The sequence below is a fragment of the Podarcis raffonei genome, chromosome 6 (assembly GCF_027172205.1).
Source record: "Podarcis raffonei isolate rPodRaf1 chromosome 6, rPodRaf1.pri, whole genome shotgun sequence".
In the NCBI taxonomy this organism is placed as follows: Eukaryota; Metazoa; Chordata; class Lepidosauria; order Squamata; family Lacertidae; genus Podarcis; species Podarcis raffonei.
In genome coordinates this window covers 48,274,366-48,298,367 of record NC_070607.1, presented here as the reverse complement: position 1 = coordinate 48,298,367, position 24,002 = coordinate 48,274,366, and the positions used below count along the sequence as shown (strand labels likewise).

The 24,002-nt window shown below is 41.3% G+C and overlaps 1 protein-coding gene and 1 non-coding gene across 3 annotated transcripts in view; both read right to left on the bottom strand.

Moving 5' to 3' along the window:
• EIF2B3 (eukaryotic translation initiation factor 2B subunit gamma) overlaps nt 1-24,002 on the bottom strand; it is a 79,242-nt gene that overhangs the window by 21,688 nt on the left and 33,552 nt on the right. For both annotated transcript variants that reach the window (XM_053392599.1, XM_053392601.1), the window contains exons 6-10: nt 23,385-23,474; nt 10,252-10,382; nt 9,764-9,954; nt 5,251-5,328; nt 3,270-3,418 (exon numbers count right to left, since the gene is read on the bottom strand). In XM_053392599.1, coding sequence (XP_053248574.1) covers nt 3,270-3,418; nt 5,251-5,328; nt 9,764-9,954; nt 10,252-10,382; nt 23,385-23,474 — 639 coding nt within the window. The remainder of the gene's footprint in view (nt 1-3,269; nt 3,419-5,250; nt 5,329-9,763; nt 9,955-10,251; nt 10,383-23,384; nt 23,475-24,002) is intronic.
• LOC128416785 (U6 spliceosomal RNA) lies at nt 2,407-2,513 on the bottom strand. Its single transcript, XR_008331302.1, has one exon. It is a non-coding gene; the product is annotated as a U6 spliceosomal RNA (small nuclear RNA).

Below are 24,002 nucleotides of genomic sequence, written 5' to 3'. Positions count from 1 at the left end.
GTCTGATGTTCCATTTCCCTTGGGAATCAGCATACTTCTTGTGAATCTCCCACCTCTAACCATAACATCTATTAGAATCTGCAACATAACTAAGAGCCACTACAGTGACCACCATTCCATTCCCCACTTTCTACATGGCTGTGGAATATCTAGGTTTAAACTCATGGATTTGTGATCCTGACACCCAGTTTGGCTCTGAGTGCAACTAGTTGATTCTGGGGTTCTAGAATCAACTCTAATGCTACAAAAACAGAGGCTCACTTGCTCTGGTGAAATAAGCAGTAAATGGAATAATATGAACAGCATCTTGAAGCTATGCTTCTATTAAGATTTTCTCTCCCCAGCACCTTCTGATACTATGCAACAATCCTTGACTGGTCGCAACAACTGGACTTCAGGCTGTAGAAACTCAGGCAGATTACCTACTGTTAGGGATGGTTGGGGTGGGCTGTGGGAGAGTTGCTTCTACTTAGCTGAACTGGCTTTGATGCAGAGATTGGCTATTAACTCACCAGTCAATCTCTGTGCTTACTTCTCATTGCAAGCCATACTCTTCCATTGGTCACATATGTGGCAGAAGGAGCAGAACAGAACCAATGAGAGAGCTTGGAACCAAGGGTCACCTTTCAGTTATTGCCAGGGGCCGTAGCTGTTTGCATGGTAAGCAGCCTAAAAACAAAAGACTTAAGTGTCAAACACTCAGAGGCATAAATCATGACTCCTACCTTGCCACACTTTAGCCAAAGTAAAAAAGCCAACACCCATTTCCCAGCTGCTGTAATGATTGAAGGAGAGCATGTGGCTACTGTGCACTGTGCATGGATACACCTGGCTGGCAACTGAATAGTCTCTGTAGTATGGGCAGCAGTTTCTTCCTGGCTGCACAGCTCAGTGCAGTCATTTGTCACTGAGCCCTTGGGAATATCCACAAGGAAACATGGGCATTTTCTACACTCCTGCCTGTCACCTGATTTGCCAGCATCTCTCAGCACTTATACTCTTCTATAAATTACTTCCTTTAACAGCTTTTACCAGTTCACCCCGCCAGCTTGCCAAACCTGGTCAAGCATGCCTGTCATTCAGCACATATGGAACTTGTGTTAGTTTACTGCCTCCTGAAATGGAAGAGCAAACGGTGTAGTGAGGAAAGCATTAAGGAGAGAACTGATAATCTCACTTAGCTATATTGGATTCTTTTTTTAAAAAATGTGAAGGATTACTTAACCAAACTAGGAATCTAGACTTGATGTAAAAGAGAACTGGCTCATCGTTGTTGAGTACTACAAAATAACTCTTTCTGTCATAGCAAATCAATGGGCTCATGCATGCTAATTAAAAGATAAATATTATTAAAGAGTTGCCTTGATGCTAATTCCAAATGTCTCCACATTTCTTTATTGTTGAAAACAGCACTGTAGGTTGAACACATGCAGCCAGGTAAAAACTCTCAGGTGAGAAAGTGAGCTAAACCACAACTCTAAAGAGAAGATACTATCTGTTATTTGGTGCTGAATTCCTGATTCATTTCATGAAGGCCAAGCAGCACAAGGGCTATTTTGGGTTGATGGGATTTCACAAATACCTTAGAAGAAATATTCAATCTAACACAGAGGAGCTCTATCAGAGGGTGAATCATGGACAGCAAAGCAGATGGTTAGTGGAGTTTTAAAATATTCAATATTTAGAATAGTGTAGGAAAATATTATTTAATGCCACAGCAGAAGGTGCAGAATAATTTCACACATGAGATATTCAAAATATTTCCCCACCCAATGAACAATCAGCTTTTGATATTCATTGCTAAATGTAGGATTTAAAGCACCCAGATCCATTTTGTTTGTCAAATGCAGGGTGCTAAATTAGAATAATAAAAAACCTGCAGTTAATCTTTAAAATATTCCATTTGTTTATACACTGGAGATCCTTATATCCCAAGCTTTCCATTTTTACCAAAAAGCTATTTCTCTCCAAGGTAAAACTCTCAACAGAATATGAGTGCCATTTATCAAGTGTAATTCATGGCACCAAAACTGTATGGGATCAATTTAGAAATGAACCAAAGGCTAGCCATTATTTTGGAGCCAAAGGATTTATGATGTACTCAATGTTTGGCAACTGGACACCACACTTACCTGTAGTTTCCTCTATTAAGTACAGTGTTCTTCAGAGATCTGACATCTTTTGCTTCCTCCCCTCCACCCAAACATGTGGCTGTGAGAACCAACTCACATTTTTCAGGGTTCTCACCACTCTCATGAGAGCTATGAGTCAATGTCAAGCTTAAGCAAAAAGGAGTCAATAGCTTGTAGGGTTTCCTATTCACTAGTGCTGACAGGAGGCTGCTCTGTAAAGGGAGGTGGAAAACGTTCATGGCAGCTGCCATTTAGGTAACCATTTGTTGTTTTTTAAAATATGGAATGCTTCATGAATTTGCGTGTCATTCTTGCACAGGGGCCATGCTAATCTTCTGTGTATCATTCCAATTTTAGCATATGTGCTGCGGGAGCAAGCACAGTAACCATTTGCTTTTATCAAAGGTTAAAACTATGCTGAAGGACTGGAAGGTGAGTGTACCAAAGACTGAGGAAAGCCCTGGGAAAATCCACAGAGGCTGCAATCCTTGGGGGAAAATCTGTGAGTCCTACATAAAGAAATAATAAATGCTGCCACTTAGCATTTGTGGAGTGTATGGGGTGTTAGGAGGACACACCGTGCTCCTTTTGGGGTAGTTTGTCCACCTTTGGTCCCCACCCTGCACTCATCTCTCACCTGTGGCTGCTGGAAGCTGTCAGCATGTGACAGCAGCCACATCCCAGAAACGGCTTCAACTGGCCAGCTAAAGCAGGTGAGGGTAACCAATGGGTCTCAAACCCTCAGTGAGTTTGGGACTTCCCCTGCATGCAAAGACAGGCTACGGTGGATTGAATGGACAAGACCAATAATGGGTCCAGTGGCCAAGAAGATGATTTCTGCATGTGCTGTAGATGGAAATGAGGGGAAGAGGGGGCTCGTCAACCTAGAAAGGTATGGTTGTGCTAATGTAATGTTCACCGTAGTGCTACACTGAATGCAACCCCTTACCTTTGCAACTTAACATTTATTTTTCTTTCATCATTTTTCTTTTGGTCTTGGGAGATGAAAGCTTCTGTCCTGGGGCTTTCAGCCAAGATCAAGTGTGCTTGGAATACTCTTACTTCAGCAGACATTGGTGAGTCAGTAACCAAAACTTAAATATGTCAAACCACAAAAAAAATAAGAAAACTACCTACCCTTCCTCAATCCTGACAGAGTTCATGATGATACAGTTAGTAATTTTAACTTTGTCTTTGATCACACATGCAGTACCAATGACAGAATGTTTAATTGCCGTTTTCTCTCCTAGTTGTGTTGATGCACCTACAATGCTGTCAGATCCAACCTTGAGAGGAGCAGAAAGAAAACATAGTTAAACTTCCTATTTACCTTTTATGGGTGCTGCTAGGTCCAATGAGCACAGAACAGATACAAGGGACTCATGGAAGCTTAAATGAAAACCAGCAGGGAAGAACAGTCCCTTACAGCAGACTAGGAGATGGGAACCCAGACAGATATTTGATCTCTGAAAAAAGCTATGCCTTCCCCTAGTCATACGAAGCATGTTTGTGATCCAAGAGTCTTTTCCACATAAACAAGGTCTGTTTATTTCTTTTCAGTGCTGTACAACTAAAGAACTGGCTCCAGGATATGAGTCTTAGCACTGAAGAGGGTGGTGCAATCTTTGCTCATGTAGAACTGTGTATGTGTGCGCTACAGCTAGTGGCACCGCCCACCCTGTGGAATGCCCTCCCATCAGACGTCAAGAAGATGAGTAATTGTATATCTTTTAGGAGACATCTGAAGGCAGTCCTGTATAGGGAAGCTTTTTAAGGTTTAAGAAGAAGAAGAGGAGTTTGGATTTGATATCCCGCCTTTCACTCCCTTTAAGGAGTCTCAAAGCGGCTAACATTCTCCTTTCCCTTCCTCCCCCACAACAAACACTCTGTGAGGTGAGTGGGGCTGAGAGACTTCAAAGAAGTGTGACTAGCCCAAGGTCACCCAGCAGCTGCATGTGGAGGAGCGGAGACGCGATCCCGGTTCCCCAGATTATGAGACTACCGCTCTTAAACCACTACACCACACTGGCTCTCTTAATGTTTTACTATGTGTATATATGATGGAAGAGTGGCTGGTGCAACCCACTATAAACAACAACAACAACAACAACAACAACAACAACAAATAAATAAATAAATAAATAAATCTAACATACTAGAGCAATGGTGTCCAATGGTCAAAGTCTTTGGCTACCACCCTAAAATCTATGAGGAAGCAGGGAAAAGCATAATACTACTGTTGGTTGCCACTCTTACTTAGAATTTAATACTTTCCAATACATCCTGCTGTAAATGGTAATTGGTTGCATTAGGTGGGGGAAGACAACTCTATCTGACTGAATGCTTACATCAAGATCTACAAATATGACACATAACAACGATGCCTGTCTGCTGGATCAGTTTGAGAGAGGAGCTGACTTGACTTGACGCTGGATGCAATCTGACCCAGTCTGTACAATTATATATTGGTTAAATAAGCTGAGCAATGAGTAAGCCTTATGCCTGTAGGCATGCAAGCACTTCCCTTTTCAGTGCACCTGAATGCAGTGTGGTAGTTTTCAATGAACCATAGTTTCCCATATCATCCAAACCAGGAAATTATGGTTACTAGCCTCAAAACAAACCAGCATCTTAAACCATGTTTGAAAGTTTAAGATCTTGTCTTTTTCTAAAGTTGGTAACCACAGTTTCCTGGTTCAGATGAAATGGAAAAATAGGGTTAATTTGAGACTTCCATACTGCATTCAGGCATCTGGCGTAGCCATGGAGAGCAAAGGGGGCAGCTGCCCCCCAACTGCCCCCCTAAATCAGGTAAAGAAATAAATATACTTAACTAACTGACCAATTGTGTCACAGATAACTCGGTTCTGCCCCCCTCCCAACATAAAGCCTCCCCGCCAAAAATAAATCCTGGCTATGCCCATGTTCAGGCATGCTGCAAAAGGGTGTGGCTGCATGCATGAACACAATTATCACTCATATCTCAGCATAGTAAGTCCAAATACAGTCTCTGAGAACTTTCATTGTATTAGGCGGACAGTTAATATGGATGGAAATCATGTAAATTAAGGACCTTTTTTGGTCCCAGCACCCCATATAAAGAGATGTTGCTACTCACCAGACCTTTGTCAATTACTTGTGCAGTACAGTGAACCAGAGGTTCTTCTGGGCAAAGCGAAGACAGCATTTTAGGAACCTGAAAGATGATATCCAAAGTCACAAGTTACAATCCATTGCAGAACTGGGATAAAAATCCACACCCAAAGGGCTTGTTGGAACAGAACGGCCCTCAATAGGTACAAAGAGACAGCAAAAATTGCATTTTTCTGATATATATCAGGAGGGAGTTCCAAAGTGTAGCTGCCACCATGTTAATAATCTGATTTGTACATCATATGGAATGAATCTCCTGATGCGATAGTATCTGGAGTGCTCCTGCAGACTGATGTGATTGTCTAGGTATATATGTGGTGAGACAATCTTTTGGGCGTCTTGGGCCTTTTTTTCCAGCCAGAACTCTCAGGTGGGTGCCATTGTTATTTTAAGAGAACAAGGGAGGTGTTCATGATGAGATAGAAAAATACTACTAGTCCTAGTTAATTAAAAGCAAGCAATATTATTAGAAGCAATATGCTGTGTGACTAGAGAGCTATGACCTAGAGCTAGGGATGGATGTGTTGGGGAAATATTGGGGCACCATCAATTTTGGTTCTCTCAGTTTCTCATTTTTCCAACCTGAAAGTCAGTTCTCTGCATCTTTTTTGTCAATCCTCACAAAATTTCTTCAGCATTTTAGTGTGAATTTCTTCTAATAAACCCCCCTTTTTATGCAGTTTTGACCAATATACACATTTTTGCAAGCACTTTCACCTACTGTTATGCATTTTTTGTATACTATCTTCACTAATTTTGTACCCACTTTCCCCTGACATATGCAAGAAGATGTAGCAAAGGACCATGCAGAGAGCAAAGGGAGAGGGGCTGCCGAACTCTTTCCCTTCCAGCCATTTCCTTGCTCAAAACTGTTCCAATCACAAACTGCTTTCCTGCCCATCTGTAGGAGAAAAGGTGCAAGAGCTTTGTGAAGCTTTAAAATGTGTACCCCAGTTAAATAATGCAAAAATTGTCAACTAAAAGGACACCATTCCTGCCTGTTGCCTGCATGAGAAAATGAAAATAACTATCTAAGAGGCAAATAACAGCTATGCACCTAAGAACTGAAACATTCCAAACAACCCAGGAGAAATTTTTTCCTATGCTAGTTCTGTTACCTAGATTTACATATCAGAAGTCGAGTAGAAAAACTCAATTGCTGCTAGATAGAAGGCAAGGACCAGGCATGAAGAAGAGACAAAGGCCCCTCCTCCCCAGTTACAATTTCGGGCTAGTTCAGGATCAGGCAGTTGTTAGATCACTTTTTGTTCCATGTTGAAGACCTGTTTTGCCTGTGTAAGGGCCTTGTGCATAACGCTGGACATATTTAGCCACCTTGAAGACTTAAGAGATGAGGAGAGAGGAGCCAGAATATATTTATTATGTATTTATTATTTAAAGTACTTATAGGCCACCTTTCAGGGGGAAAATCTCACAAGGCAGGAAACAATGAGATGGGATACTTTAAGATACACCGGAAGACTAAAAAAATTGTAAGAATACAGCATTGTAAAAAAAGAAGTAGTAAGAATCAGTGGCAAAGACTGTTAAAGACAGGCCATCTGGAATATATGAGTTCTCAAGGTATGTTTGAAGGCTTCTGGTATAGGGGAGGTGTGTAGCAAGAATAAGATTTAAGACGTAAGGGTAGGTAGAAGAGCATGATCTCTACCAGGTCAAACTAATGCTGACTGTAGTAAATTCCAGGTGCTTCAGTAAATGCATGGAAGAATAGGAAAATGTTCTGTTCCACAATAGTCACGTCTTCAGAGGAGCGAGTAATATACACAGATAATGTGCATACTCAAGGCACAATCCTCAGTTAAAATCTCAGAGCCCATATAGTAGCATAAAAAGTGGCCAGAGAGAGCGGCTATACATAGAAAAAGGAGATATGAAAGATAGAGCAGTACTTGCAGGGAGTGTCAGGGTCAAGAGGAGGTTTAGCTTAGCTTTTCGTTTTTCTGAAGAAACCTACTTCCTGTTCTCGGAGTTACTCCCTCCTGCTGCCACCTGCCCACACAAAGGCAGCGGCAAACTTAAGAGGTCAACTGAAAACAAGTAAAACATTTCCTGAGTGCAAGGGCAGGGAGGTAAACTGCTGTTCTGTTTCTGCTGCTGAAGCATTAACAGCTGCTTCGCAAGTTACTGATAAAAAAGAATATACTGTGTGCACATCTGTACATGCATCTCCTTAACGGTGTGGCTTATGTATGGTGAAGCAGAAGCTAATCTTCTCTCCCCCCATGTGATGGAACAGGTATACATGTAGCCACTCCAAACCTAACTATGCAACATGCACACAAAGGGTGCAAAGAAAGCAGTAATATGCGAAGCAGGCTTAAGAGAATAATGCTGCAGGTAAAGACTCTGCTTTCTGAAGAAAATGCTGACTTTGGCATAATTTTTATTGTACCAGTGGACTAAATATGTTGTTGTTGTTTAGTCGTTTAGTCATGTCTGACTCTTCGTGACCTCATGGACTAGAGCACGCCAGGGACTTCTGTCTTCCACTGCCTCCCGCAGTTTAGTCAAACTCATGCTGGTAGCTTCGAGAACACTGTCCAACCATCTCGTCCTCTGTCGTCCCCTTCTCCTTGTGCCCTCCATCTTTCCCAACATCAGGGTCTTTTCCAGGGAGTCTTCTCTTCTCATGAGGTGGCCAAAGTATTACTCAGCTTCAGGATCTGTCCTTCCAGTGAGTACTCAGGGCTGATTTCCTTAAGAATGGATAGGTTTGATCTTCTTGCAGTCCATGGGACTCTCAAGAGCCTCCTCCAGCACCATAATTCAAAAGCATTAATTCTTTGGTGATCAGCCTTCTTTATGGTCCAGCTCTCACTTGCATACATCACTACTGGGAAAAACATAGCTTTAACTATACGGACCTTTGTTGGCAAGGTGATGTCTCTGCTTTTTAAGATGCTGTCTAGGTTTGTCATTGCTTTTCTCCTAAGAAGCAAGCGTCTTTTAATTTTGTGACTGCTGTCACCATCTGCAGTGATCATGGAGCCCAAGAAAGTAAAATTTCTCACTGCCTCCATTTCTTCTAAATATGCTCACAAACAAATGAGTGAATGAATTCTGAATGCAACTCCACAAATTAAAGCAGAAAAACTAGGGCGGGATGTGTACGCAGATCAAACATATACAGATTTTTTAAAAAGAGCACCTCGAACCAAAAAATGAAAAAACAAAATCAGAATGTTAGAAACAACACTCCCTTTTAAGGACTCCTCATTGACTTTTGCTGTGATGTTTTCCCTCGGCATAGTTTCCTTAATAATGTTACCATCCTGGAAAGTTAAACATTCAAGGAAAATCTTCTCTGACCATCGAGACCCCTGTGAAGATTTGCACATTAGTTGGGATTACCACCCAGGTGCAAACACATTTTCAGTCCTGACCCCAAATGCTTCAACTGTTTAGATATCTTAAAGGCAGCCGGGGGGCGGGGGGCGGGTTAGAGGCAACCCACACAGTTTCTGGATGAATTCAACTTTGTGGCTTCTTACACAGGCTGACAGCAAGTAGTGGCCCCCTTAGCCATACTGCTCAAAATTAACAATGGTAGCAGAAGTGCTCTCTCTCTCTCTCTTGCCCCTGCCATAAAATGGCTGCCATCCCGGCTATGCCACAGAACAGGTCCCATTCATCTCAAATGGCAGAACAACTTACTGTCCAATGCCTGGGGCTCCTCCAGATGACCTGTTTATTAAGCATTTATCCTGATTTCTTTCTACAAAATTTACATAGATGTAATACTATACCTGCTCTTTATTGAGCTGATGTACAGTTTTGTTTGCAGGGATATTACATGGCAATGAGAATTCAGGGTGGTCTTCCTACCAATACATCCATATCCCACACTTTAGGATGCATTTCCCTGTCACTTTCCTAACTGCAAGAACTCTCTCTGTGTGTTGTTTTTTTAAGTGGATTTGTTGTACCAGAGCACTTTAATCTATTTTGATTGTACAAACCTAAATGCCCTCAAAATGGTGGCAATCTGGAGAACGCAATGGTATCCCTTAAAAGTGTGAGCAGTCTTTGGCCACTCAGTCTCCTTCCTCTAAGTGATGCAGCCAAGATGCAGAAACTTCCCACCTTACCCACCAACAAAATCCTGCAGCATTTTTGCCACAGCTACACACAGTATTGGAAATTTTACTATGTATTTTGTGTTTTTTATATTGTAATATTGCAAACTATCCTGAGACCTACAGACGAAGGGTGATCTACTAAATAAATAAATTGACCCATACAGTTTAGATTTCCAACAGATAGCACAGGGTGCCCGACAAAAGAACAAGGTAAAAAATAAGTTCCCAAATTTGTGTATTTATGATCACAGGACACCAGTCTATATTGGACCGTTGCAAACATGTACACACCTCCATCTTCCACAAGTCATGCAACATCTCAAAATTGTCCCAGTAGACAGATAAGCATGCAGATGTGGTTTGTTTTTGTTTTACCTGTCTGTTAGCTTCAATGTAAAGCCCAAGAGTGTTTACTCGGTAGCACAGCCCATCTTTCATTATGTGAACATAACAACGAACTTTCCCTTCATGGAATGCTTCCTTCATATCTCCTCTCCGATTGTTCCAACAAAGGTTGTCTGTGCCCAATTCAAACAGGCTATCCTCCTTCAAGAAGCTATAGATGTCTGTACAATATGCAAAAGACATAAAAATGAGATTTGAGTGAACATCACATAATATTTTGAAACCATTACTTGGGAAAGCATACAGCACATCTTCACATGCATATTTCTGTGTGCTGTACAAAATGCCAATAGTGAGTGAACGAAAGTGGATGTGGCTCTCACATGCATGCACACATGTACAGGATACTCAGCCCCCCATCAATTGATCTGTGCAATTCAGCTGAAGCAGGTGAGACTGTCTATAATTAAGCAGTATATAAACTGTCTACATACATACATACTCCTTTTTGAACTAACCTAGTGGTTTCTGGTCCTTTTTCCTTTGGTCGTGCTCTTTGTTGTTTTGTCCCTGTTGCAATGGTGCAGGAGATGAAAACTGCTTCCTAACCAAGTATGGAATCAGCTCACTTCGGATTGATGTAAATGACCTAGGGGAAGTTAAAACAACAACAACATACAGCTATTGAATCTAGAAACACTTCGAGAAAAATAGGTTGCTTATTTATAACTGATATTCAAGTGGTTATCTTTGCATTCATGCCATTGGATTTGAAACCCGAGCAGAGCATTTGCAGACCCTTTAAACTGTAAGCAAGTAGACATGCACTTTGGTTTTGACTTCTGTACAGCACCAAGCACGTATTAGATACTTTATATATAATACAGAAAGATGACACAAGCCAGTGAGCTGCTGCTCCTGTCCCTTCTCCTGAGACAGAGAGAACTAGATTTGGACAAGAACACTCTAGTGCTCATTACCTTCCACAAAGCCTCCTTATACCAACCAACAAAGATGACAGGGAAGGAGAGTGGGTTAACTGCAGTATACTTGGCCAACTATAACTTGGACGGATGGCTTTAAAAGAGGATTAGACAAATTCACAGAGGACAAGGCTACCAATGGCCACTAGTCACAATACCTATGTTCTACCTCAGAGGCAGTAGGTCTTTGAATACCAGTTGCTGCAAATGGCAGGTGGGGAGGGCGCTCTTGCCCTAAGGTTCTGCTTGTGGGCTTCCCATAGGTATGGGGTTGGCCACTGTGAGAACAGAATGCTGGACTAGACAGGCCTTTGTTCTGGTCCAGCAGGGCCCCTCTTATACTATACAGATGACCACTTGAAGAACACGGGGGGTAAGATAAGCAAGTTGCTTTTTTTTGAGGTCTCTGTGTAGCCTCACAAGTGGGCGAATGGTAAATAACTGAATCAGATCAGCAGGTCTTGGGACTGAAACCCACGTACTTACAATACCGTAGCTAGAGTAGGAGGAGAAGCCAAAGCAGAGATGGGAGACTTTGCCAGTGTGTTACTGTGGCTGCTTCTGTCCATCAGAAATCTATTTATTTATTTGAACATTTTATATACTGCTTAACTACAATGATATTCTAAGCTATGCACAATAAGCTCAATTTAATGCAAATAAAAATCAAGGACGTGGATCTGAAGGGGCAAAGAGCTTTGTCTCCTCTGAGTGCTTGGAAGTCTTCTTGGTGGCATGTTCAGTCTTAGGCAAGAGGCCTTAGTCATCAGAAGCCAATTGGACAGTGGGGTCAGAAGCAGGGTTGGAAAGTGCCAGAACAGAGACCGTTTATACTGCTTCCCTGGAAAGTCCCCCCACCAATTCAGCAGAGGAGGCCTTTACCAAAAGCATAAACTCTAAAATGATAATTTCCTTAGCAGCAGTGCTCAGTCTTGTGCTCCCCAACTAGACATATCAAGCAATAACCTTGCCTGCTTCCACACATGAGGTACTTTTTAAACATTACCCACTGCGTCACAGGGTTGATGGTAAAATAAAATAAAATGATTTTTGCAAAATACGAATGGAGTCTAAGCCAATAAGCTGAAAATACTAAGAAAATGAAAGAAAAGTGAGTAAAATCACTGAGCTCAGAGAGGACTCTCAGATAAAGTTCTCTGTTATGTTGCAATGATCAGAAAAGAACTGAGGAAGGCACCACTTTGCCCCTTGCGACAAATGCATGAAAGGCCTGGCTAAACTGTTGTTCTGTCCAGTTGTTCTTAGGCTGCAACTGTTCTCAGCCCCAGGCAGCATGACCAAAGGGTTAGGGATGATGGGAGCTGCTGTCCAGTAATATCTGGAGGACTACAGATTAGCCACTCCTGCTTTAGAAAGTTCCAGAGATGCTCTGAGAGGCACAGGCACTACAAGCCCTGTCCCACTCCACATTCACAACACAAAAGCATTAGCCATGTCAGTTAAAAAACAACAACAAAAACCTGGGTAAAATTAGAATCTAAATAGTTACGGTATGTTCTTTTTTAAAAAATATTTTATTTAGGATTTTCTTGTTTTACAGAAGTGTAATGCCTCGGTCCCCCCCCCCCATGTAACATTTTTACAAATCCGTTTCATTTGTTGAGGCATTAGGGGGAGAAGGAAAAAAAAAAGGAAAAAGAAAGGGGGTGGAGGGAGGGAAGATGGATGGGGGTGGGGTCAGGTGGTGGTGTTTCTATTATGCTTAGTGTATGTAGAGTTTGGTGTCAGTGTTGTTTGTGTTGTTCACTTGTGTTCCTTTGGTGGTGAGAGAGTTTGGGGTTGGCCTAGGGTGTGATTGTTTGTTTGTGATTGGCTGTGGTGATCTTTGTTTTCGTGTGTGAGTGAGGTGTGTGTGTGTTTTGGATCAGGTTAGCTAAATAGTTATGTTCTGAAAATATATTGTTGGTACTAAGCAGTTTTCACTCAGTAGGTGTTCCTTTTTGTAATCTTATCATGGTTTCAGACAAACAATTTAGTGGTGAAAGGATTAAAACAATTTTAGTGGCATTATAGATTTCTCCTCTATGTTTGTAACTAGGACACCTGGGACTGATTTGCTGTCTCCTTGTATGTTCCAGCAGTGCTGACTTATTTGCCTCACGAAATGAGGATAAGAGGCTAACTCTGCTTGTTTAAAATTGCAAGCTCTTGGACCACACATGGTTCTTTCCTCAGGGAGGAAAAAAGGCATTGCTTCTAGGTTGGCACATAGCAAAGATGAAGATCATAGAAATAAATCATGGAGAGCGAGTTATTTCACATGTTGAACGGATTCTTAAAAGATGCAGCATATGCACCAAGAACAATCCTGTGGTAGTTGGTCTTCTCATAGTCCCATATGTATGACACTTTCTCAAACATGGAAATTGTTTGTAGTGTTGGAAAATGTGTATAGTGTAATATATGAAGTGAAATGAGAGGGATGTGAACATCTCAGGTTCATACATCAGGAAGCCATGGTGGTATTTGCTTCCTGATGTGAACAAGCCACCCATCATATATTACAGGACACACATTTTTTCCTACTCAGAGATGATGCTTGAAAAGTAATATGCAAAATGGCCTTGAGACATAGAGGAGTTGGATTAGGTTTGAAGCCAGAGTTGATTTTTTCCATCACTGACTTCCATGGGATATTTCAGCTTTCATCCCCAGACCTACTGTAAAGATTAAACCCAGCATTTTCCTGGCATTGGTACCACTGAGGTTTTCAACCAAAGTTTCATAATTGTACCCTATAAATTTTTAGGCACTGCTTGTGGAGCAATCTGAAGTATCTAAACATAATTATATTATTTTGTCATAATTTTACCCTCCTCTGTGCATTGTATTTTGCAATCTGTCCTTAATGTCTGAAATAATCACAGAGCTTAAAGTGGCTATAATCAAGAACTAATGAATAACTCTTCATTCTTGAATCACAGCATCTCTCCCTGCTGTTTACAATCTGAGTGCACCATAGTTCCTCCCCCACTGCCTTGCCTTCTGCCATGCATGTGGGTATGCAGACAGGCAGTTTACTAGCTTAAAATGTTTACATACAGCTGTGCCATTCAGCAATGATTTCCTGCTTGGGTTTTATGCTGAGTCCAAAACTGACAGTCCTGTGTTTCTCTCAGAGGCTGACCAGAGCATTTATGGGATCCATTACATATAAAATTGCTGCGTTTGGCTGAGGCCAACATTGTCTGATGCAATGTTGCCCAGCAGGGCATTAAAGAGATGGAAATGGGAAGATGGCAAAGCTGTGCTTGGTTGTGATCATTGCATTCCTGGCTTGACAAACACTTGTCTCAGGATGCTTCTACCTAGCATTATATTGCCCTTTAAAAAATAAAAACGGGTGTATGTGATAAACAGTGATGTGATTATCTCTAGCTTGGCACTATCAACCTGCTTCCTTATTACCACACATTTTGTAGGAAAAAAATAATCACATGTGAATGCTGGTCATTCGGTGCTGCTTAAGCAGGGCTTATTGTGGATTGTCCCAGGGTCTAATGCTTTTGGAAGGTATTGTTTTATTAGCAGAAAGGCAGTGAGCAATAAAGCCTTTGGAATTTTCTTTAAGGCTTTTGCCAACACTAGTGACGGCGTGAGAATCTTACATGGAAGTCTGCCAGCCAATGTGGCAAGCTGGAGCTGGAGCAAGAAGGAAGGGAAAGGCAGGAGGATTAACACTAACAGAGGCCAATCAGAAGGAAGATGGGAAGAGCCAAAGTAGCCCATCTTGATTCTTCAGGTAAGACAGAAGCAGCAGCTGCTTGCTCAGATTATAACATAGGTGCCATCTGCACTATACATTTAAAGCAGCATCATACCACTTAAAACAGTCATGGCTCCCCTTCAAGCATCTTGGGAACTGTAGTTAGTTGAAGATGCTGTGAGCTCTGATAACTGTACCTCCTTGAAGGGAATAGCAGTTCTCTAACAATTCTCATCACTCTCTGCAAATGGGGCATAAGAAGAGGCAAACTGATAAAACCCAGACATTTTCCCTCTTATCCTGGATCCTATAGCTTCCAAGTGATTGAATTGTACTGTCTGATCCACATACAGAAAATAATTCAGCCACAAGTTGGTGAAAACTTGCAGTCATGGCAGCTGAAGCCTGCAGAACTCTGCAGGAGGAGGAATATAGTGAAGCAGAACAGCGGCAGGCAACTTACACGCCAATGGCTGAAACAGGACTCCCCAGCAGCATAAAAATCTCATTTGAAAAATGTGGTGTTTGGCCTTATTGCCACGGACAAAGTCTCATGCAAAAGGTTAACTGAATAAGAAAAACAAACTGCATGCAAAATCTGTTGATTTCTAAGACAAATCTAAAACAATTCTGGGGTTGGCTTTTTATTTTGAGGGCTAATATTTTTAGGACAAGGGTAATGCACACATGTCCACCAAATGAACATCTACACTTCATCGCACAGGAAGCTTCATGAATGTTTTCAGGGAAGGGATGAAATTTCCATTATCCAAATAAAATATGTAAAATTAGCCACAGGCCTACAGCTTACAATATATTTATAAAAAGTCCTTCATGCAGAGCAAGATTCCCGCCTCTGCAGAACAGGATCCCAAGAACTGGCGTTTAGCAAAACACACCCTAAATCCTGAAAAATATTTGACAACGCTGTTAGTAACAAAAACTGGCCCACTGCCATGCCAAAAAGCAACAAAACCAGTTACTCCAAAATCATGTCATACAGATAATTCTTGGATGGTCTCCTCTGCCTCCTAGTCCTCAAAATGGTGCTCTTTGGCCTGACCCCCGGCAGGGATGGACACAGCCATTGCTTATACTTCCTTGTACTGTTTCTTGCTTGCTTGAGATGTTTTTACTACAAGTGTCACTCCCATTTCACTGGCTGTCATTCATTTTTATTTTCTATGTTTAAAGTTAAACACCATAAAACAGTATTAATGAGTATTAGCATTTTAATAGCGCCTTGTGTGTTTTTTAAATACTGATCTGTGATGAAGTGTGAAATCTTTTATTGTTGCCAGCCCCCACCTGTGAAATCTGCTATCCTTTCTTTAGCACTGCTTACAGGGTGGGAGTGTTGCCCTCCTCATTAAGAAGAGCAACACCATCACTTATTTTCTCAGGTATAATAGTAGTTACAAAGACCAAAGCAACAGAGTAGAATTGTTCCTTTAATTTCAGGGTCCCCCTGACTGATTGCTTCATTTGAAGGTTTGTTGAGACTGTAGGTAGGGTTTCTTAACATACTGAGGGATTAAGCCTAAACAATTATAAAGTTACTTCCCTGGAGCTTTTGAAAAGAGCTCTTTGGTTCTTGGCTCAGTTCCTCTGTTGCCTCCCTCCCACTTTTTAGTATCTTTCTACTATTAATATCTGCCACTGCTTTGCCTTCGCCTCTCAAGCCAGCTGCACCTCCTATGGGAAGTTCACCTGACACTTCTAGAGAGCTGTGACTTGATATTGCTCTGGTCTGTCTTTTACACCACCATCTGGTAATATCTGGCTAGAATTTAAGCAGAGATCTGGCTAGGTTTCCTACCTCTATTATGACCAGGAAATTCATATTGATCTTAATAGGAAGAGACCAGTGTTACACCTATAGCAGTATGGGTTTCTAACCGACAGATGCTTGTCAATTAAGTATTAATCCCGCCAATTCAGTCCTGATGAGTTTTGCAGATTCAAAAAAATAAGAAAGATGTAAGGGGGGGCAGAGGAAGGGAGGGAGGGACAAAAAAGTAAAGAGGATAGAAGAAAGAGAAAAGTTAATTATGAACCCTGTTGGTACATAGTTCATGGTTCTCATCGTTTTAAGGGATAAAGCCAAATAACGTTTAAAAATGCCGTGTAAACCAGGCGCACTCTTGTTGGATCTCAACATTATTTTCTCCTGATCCTTTGATGGAGATTAAAAATTTCCATGTGAATACAAATAATGAAACAACAGTTACTTGGAGGTTTCCCCCCAGCTCTCTATTTCTCCAAACTAGAGCAACCAGTCACAATTCCCCTCCCCCCCTCAATCCCCACTGCTTTAAAGCAAAAAAAAAAAAAAAAAAAAGTCAACTCACTTTGAAGAAAAAAGACAAAACAATGCCAAGAACAGGGGGATTAGGGAAATGATATTTATATCATGGACCAAATTAAAATGTCAATGCAGGAGGCGGGCAAACAGCCCCTACCATATATACACACCAAACATGTCTCTTCAAGGAAAGGGAAAAGAGATTTGAAAAGAGTTAATGCAGCCCCCAGTTAATACCACCTGCTTCAGACTCAACACTCCTTAAAAGACAGGGTTTGGGTTGATTTCCCACAATATGGCTTTAGTGAGCACAATGGAAGAAGCCATTATTAGCTTCTTCTTTTTTTAACTTTCTTTACTGAGTCCCGTCTCTAAAACTTAGGAATTTCAGAGACATGCTAAGAATGCAGTGCTAGCAGATGTGCGTTATATGCAACAGTAGGGAAAATAAACAGGCATACAATTTTTGGCCTGGACTGTGTGTACATCATTTTGCCTCATGTCTTTCCATGCTCACAGCTCCTGTTTGATCTCCTGGAAAAAAATGGCATCCACAAGTGTGGAGATTGCACTACTTTTCCATTCTACTGAAAAAAAAGTCACTCTGCAGTCTGAGAATAGATGGAAGAACCTCAAAGAAAATACAGGATGACAATGATGGATGGTGGTGCCATGAGGGTGTTTCATAAAAACAGTGAAGAAAGCATGGCAATTCCACAGTATATGTCTACTGTAGAAGCACTGGATAAAATCTATTATTTCCCTCATGCAGTGCTTATATTGCCACTGAAAGTGTCACATGGCTGTGGTTACAAAATGATACATTCATCTACTGTTGTGTACCTGTTATATTACTAGTGACGAGAGATTAAGTCCAAGGACACAGATCAGTTTGATGACTTCAGGGTCTCCATACAGTCTGACAGTTCTGTGCCATTGAATTTTATAACACAGAACAGGTACAGACCTTAAGTGGGACCATAAAGCCATGTTCAGAGATGTACCATAACTTGGAGTTAGTTATTCCAGATTCCCGTTCCCAACTATTCATTGTTTCTGGTAACAAATTCAAAAAACAAAACAATAATCTCACTTAAATCAAACTAAGGTGCTTCTTAATATACCCCAATGTATGCAAAAATGTCCAAAGGTACTCAAGAAGGTGGTATAGCCCCAGGTATGTTTGGATAAAACATTATTTGGAGCCAGACTGGCTTCAGACTGGTTTTGGGCCTGAAACTGACTCAGTTGCTCTGGTTGACCGTTGTTGGGAGAGAGAAAGGGGGGGGGGGTGACCTTGTTGATTCTCCTTGACCTTTCAGCAGCTTTTGATACCATTGACCATGGTATCCTCCTAGACCACTTGCAGAATTTGGAAGTTGGGAGCACTGTTTCATGGTGGTTCTGCTCTTATCTCTGAAAGCAATTCTAGAGCATAACACTGGATGACTTCTGTTTGGTTCCATGAAAGTTCTTCTGTGGTTGCCCAACAGGATTTGATCTTAACAGCTATATGATGGAGTCATTAGAGGATCTGGGGTGAGGTGCCATCACTATGTTGATGACATCCAGTTTTCTCTCTGTTCCATCAGTGTCAGGAGATGAAGTCTAGACATTGAATCTGAGCTTAGAGGCAGTAATAAGCAGCATGTGGACAAAAAAACTGAAGCTAAATCCAGGTAAGATGGAGGTGCTGTTTGCAGGTAGTTCCCAGGTCTGGGACCAACAGCCTCTTCTGGATGGGGTTGCTCATATTTTAATATATCAAGAAATCAAAGGATTCGCATACAGTTCTATGATTCAAAATACTCACATACCTACAACACTCTGAAATGGCAATTACAAAGACTGTTAAAATCTGACAGTGTGCACATCTGAAAGCTAGAAATACAACTGAGACCAGCTAGGAAACATAGGCACCAAAGAAATCTAAGTAGCGCTGAGCAGAGAAAAAGCTTCCTATGGAAGAGGTGGTGACTTCAGTGCCTTCAAAGTTTCATTGCCTTTCAGGTACTCTGTCCTCCCCTACTGCAGGACCAACCCCAACTCTGTAAATCTTCAGATTTAAGAGTTATTGAGATAAAATAAATGGGACTGTTTAAAATGTAGGCAAGTGTGAAGCAGTGGTCTCCTCATAAGTAGGAAGGAAAAACAACAACCACATATCCTTAATTGCACATTTACTTAACAGACAAAACTTCATATTCCACATTATAAATAATTAGGACATACATTTTGTTTGCATTTTGATTACTAGAAATATTGCAATTTGCTCAGTTTCTTCTGAACAAATTTGTTTCTTTATGCATTTTAATCACAAGGAAAGTATTCATTATACAACCTGATTTTTACAGGGCAAAAAAATACATTCCAGCCATACGGCTGACGTGTTCTCTATTAGGTGTCCACAGAGCAAGCTCTGTTTTGCAGCCATCTTTTCAGCATGCGAAAAGAGAAAGAGAGAGAGAAAGCATGCATTAAGCCAGGAGTTTGGCTCTGCCAGACCTCCCTCACAGTCTGTAGGCCTTGCCAGGAAACACAGGTGACAGTGTGAATGATAAAAAGGCATTGAGAAGGGAAAGCAAAGCTATGGGCTGGTTTAGTCTGGGCAGCATCTTAATGTAAACCTGCAGGGGCCTCTGTGTACAACATACCACAAAGCAAATCAAGCAGAAGCGTATGGACAAAATATACCCTCATCAACTGAAGCAGAGCTTCCCACCCCCTGGTAATCTCAGTATTCTTCATAGGAGGTACAGGACACATTTCAACTTTTCCCTCGCGGGAAGAATTTCAAACTGTAGTTGAGGTTGGAGAAGCGATCTTTTCTGGAACACTTTTCCAGAGAAAGGCAGGTCTGGAGGGCTGGCTGAAGGAAGAGGAAGGGGAACTACAGAGGAAGTGGTTTATCAAAATGCAGGGTTTTTCAACCATTTATAGTTGTTTTTTAAATTCCTGTTTTTCAGAAGCACTAAAGGTGACAATTTAGCTGGTCTGAATACAAGCCAGCCAAGAGCTTCAGCTGGAATGTAACTTGCTTTTCAGCAGAGCACAGTAACCACGTTACTCAGCAAACTGCTCCATGCATAGCTGTTGAATCTCACTAAGGACAAAAAATTAAAAATTTGACAAAATAAGACAAAACTAATTCATCCGTTTTAAATTCTAGTTTGGTTTATTTAAGAATATATATGTAGGAAGGTAGGTTACTCAAGAGGAAGTTATCCTCAAATCTTCCTTTTGTGACAGGTGCCTGATTCTATTTTGCTCTCCTTGTTTAGTCAATGCATGCCTTTCCCCCTCAGAATCAGGCTCAAAGGTTCATTTTACTAAATAATTGCCTACCTTAGCTGTGGAGCAGATGAGTGCCAGCATGGTATAATGGGCTCGGACCTTGAGCCAGTCACTATCTATTGGTCTAGCTTACCTTACAGGGTTACTGGGATGATAAAATGGGGAAGAACTGTATTCAGCACTCTGAGCTCCTTGGAGGCAGGTGGTGGGAGAGGTTAACTGTAATAATGAATGAAAACCAACCAACGCAGGTTGAATCTAGATAAATGGCAATTGCTTGGTCTGGTGATATAGGAAGGTGTGGAACTTCCTGCTATAGATGATATCCAGCCCCCCTAGTCCTGTTCTGCTGGGAGTCATGAGGACTAGAATCAGAAATTTATTCATTTCATAATTTTCTATCTTGCCTCTTTCACCAAAGAGATTCAATGGGACTTACAAACAGTATTAAGAACAAAATTAAAATAATCCCTAAAAGTACCCCTATAAGCATTCAGATTAATACATTAAGAACAAATAAATTCCAGAAGCACAAAGGTAAGCAAAACTGACCCAGCAAAACTTAAAACATTAACCAAATGCATTTTTTAAAGCCAAGTTTTAGCGTATCGTACTAATCAATAGAGTAAGGGTTCCCAATAGATCTTGCACAGCAATGGACTCTATAGGATAGGTGGCAGAACAGAAAAGGCCCTACTCATAGCTAACACCAGCTTCACCTCCCAAGGTTGAGGGATCTGAATCAAAGCCCCATATGACACTCAGTATGTGCAGGGAGGAACATTTTGAATAAGACAGTTTCCAAAGCACACAGATTCCAAGCTACGTTTAAGACCAGGACCTTGAATTGAGCCCAGAAAATCACATAGAACCCACATGATAAAATCAGAGTGCTGAGCTTCTGTCAGCATTCTACATGCAGTATTCTGCAAAAACTGAAGCTTCCAAATAGTTCCACATAGAGCATATTACAGCAGCCTAATCTGGAGGTCACTACAGAATGCAAAGTCTGCCTTTCTCACAAATGGCTGTAGAATATTCAAAAGCACAAAGGCACAACAGAACATTCCCCCCCTCCACAGCCCCCACTGCCCCCCAAACCTGTTTTAGGGGTTCTTGCAACAATTTGCAGCAGATTTGTGGAGAGTGCAGGGTATGCACAGTGGGAGGAAAAGTCCTGTTGTGCAAGAGGAAATCCTTGCACTGATGAGATGTGGGTAGTTGAATACAGTACTGCCCCTATCCTTTTACCATTTGAGTGCATTGTACTGAAGGGAACATCCTGCATGTAGATGTATTTTTGAAGCTGACCTCTCTTCCTTGGCTGGCTTTTTCATGAACAAGTTAAGGTTTAGTAAACTATTATCTCTGCCGTATCATGTAGCAGCAATTTTTACTCATTTTCATTCTATCTCACTCACACCAGCTTTGTTAAGAGTAAAAAATAGAGTTGCATTCCTGAAGTTTCCTAAATCCAGACATTTGGCTTTCAAGGTGATGAGAGACACTGAAGTACACAACCTATCTCATTTACGGTAGTGACTACAGCAAGCGGTAATAAAAGTGAGGGTCCGTGGGCTCAACTATGGGCTGCTCCTGATTTTAAGGCAAATGCGCCGACTTTTTCCTACAAAGACTGTTCTAGCCAGGATTGCTCTCTTCCATAAATGGTTGTTTTGCTTCCTCTCTGTGGGTGGTCTCAGTTTCATAGAAGAAACACAGCAAGTTAAAGAATACAGGATGTATCAAAGATGTGCAAGGTTATCCAGGATGGGGTGGGATTTGCAGATGCACAAAACAATATACACACAGAAGATACACACAAAAGGAATGGAAATATGTTGATTTTGTTAACAAGGAAGCCCCAATAGATGTGAATTAAGAGAAAGCAGGCACGTATTAGGTTTCTCTAAGAAACCAGCAAGATTATTGGTTCAGTGTGGCATATCCCATCTTCTATTGCTACTGCTTTTGGGTGGGAAGTTATCAGTCATAAAAAAAATACACATTTGAGGGTTTGGATTTAATTTAAGTGTCTAAACAGCTTGCTTTGGTCTTGTCAGATACAGTTAACTATCAAGCATTTATGCTGAACAAACTTCCCTCTCATTTGATATGTTCAGCTAGCAGAAGTCCTGTGGTTACTTCTTAAACCAATGAGCCTTCACATATCACACATGGCACCAGTGGTCAACTAATTTTGGATAGACTTGGTGGCCAGTGAACCTTTTGTCAATATGATCAATGTCATTTCTTGTTGTTGCTGTCGACTTTATAGTGATTCAGTACAATGCCTTGCAGCTGTGTCTGCAACTATGCAATCTGTACCAATGTTTCAGGAAAACTCAGTTAAAAAGTTAATGGTTAAAAGAACATAGCCATCACTAAGAAGCAGCTCTGACACCAGCTGCATCTCTGAAACACAGCAGAAGGTCAAGGACAAACAGAGGCACCTCTGCGGTTCTCCTGTGGTTCAGAAATGGAAAGGGGCTGTCGACTCCTGCAGGCCTTCTTTGCACCTGCCATGCAGCTGGAGGTTCATCCACCTGAGGCACAGGGACAAAAATGAGCCAATGGGGAGGGCAAAGGCTTGTTTTAGCTCTTTGCTGGCATTGAGCAAGCATGAAGCTAAAGCAAATTGCAACCTTCCTCCCATCTTTGGGGCTGGAATCATCCCTCCACCTTTGTAGCTCTGTTCCTGGGAGGAAGCTTCTGGCTTCTCTCGTTCCCCAGAGCCCAGCTGATTTTTCATCAGGTGAGGGCTAAAAGCAAGATTGCTGAACACAGTGTCTCACCAGAAATGCTTTCTTCCACTAATAGTGTGCAGAGGTGATATACAGACAGGGTTGTATTCAACATATCACTAAGCAAACCATTCTCTCCCTTTCCTCCTCCAATGTGCTTCCTAAAACTGTTCTGAGCTCCCCCCTCTCCCCAACCCTCCAAAGCAGATTTGGAGATTGTGTGGCATAAAGGGGCATTTGTATCTGACATTGTCACTACAGGGTTGGCATAGGAGGTGGAAGAGATTAACCTAAGGAACAGAGGTTGGGTAGATAATACTGCAGCTGCTAGAACGGGAAAAGCTTAAGGGTTTGTTGTGTTTTTGTTTGTTTTTTAAGAGAAGAGGAATTTAGGAAGCATTCAAACCCAATCACAGCAATTAAATGGGGTTGAGAATCATAAAAGTATCTTCTCTCTGCCCACCCACCCTCTTCCAACAGTGGAAGAATCTCTGAACAGAAAATCCCACCTTATGCATTCCACATAATTTCTAATGTGATTATTAAAACACTTTAAAATGCACATGTGATTTAGACTCTAGAAGACCTCTTTCCTTACCTGTTCTCTACAAGGAAATCTACCACACATTTCTTCAAGCAGTACAGATGAGCATCCAGCAGTCCTGTCCTAATGTGCATTTTAGAATGCCTGGAAAGGGAATGAAAGAGAGTGAAGTGATTCAGCTCTGCATTCCACAGCCATTTTAAGAGCTCCACTTTAAAATCACTACATGGTAAAACTTTACAAGAGACATCTGTGTTCCCAAACCCTTGCTGCGGAATTAGTAGGGAGGTGAATGTTGATGGCTTCCATGACTAGACTGTGTCATACAAACATACACCTGTTCATCCATTGCCCTTATTCCATAAGTGCTGTAGGCTCCAGCCTGCAAAAGCTTAGGCCATAATTAATCCAATAGTCTTTGAAGATGCCACAAGACTATTTGAGAAGGTGGTTGTTGTTGTTGTTGTTGTTGTTGTTGTTGTTGTTGTTGTACCTCTAATACAATGGGTATTCTTCACGAGTGTTTAGCATATATTTTCTTTATTTTTTATTAAATGCAGAAACCAAGTTAATGTGAACTGTAGTAAGATTTCAAGTTAGGTATACCAACATCACTTTGCTAGTTATTTCTATAGAAACAATAATTTGCTCATATACTATATGGGATTCCCC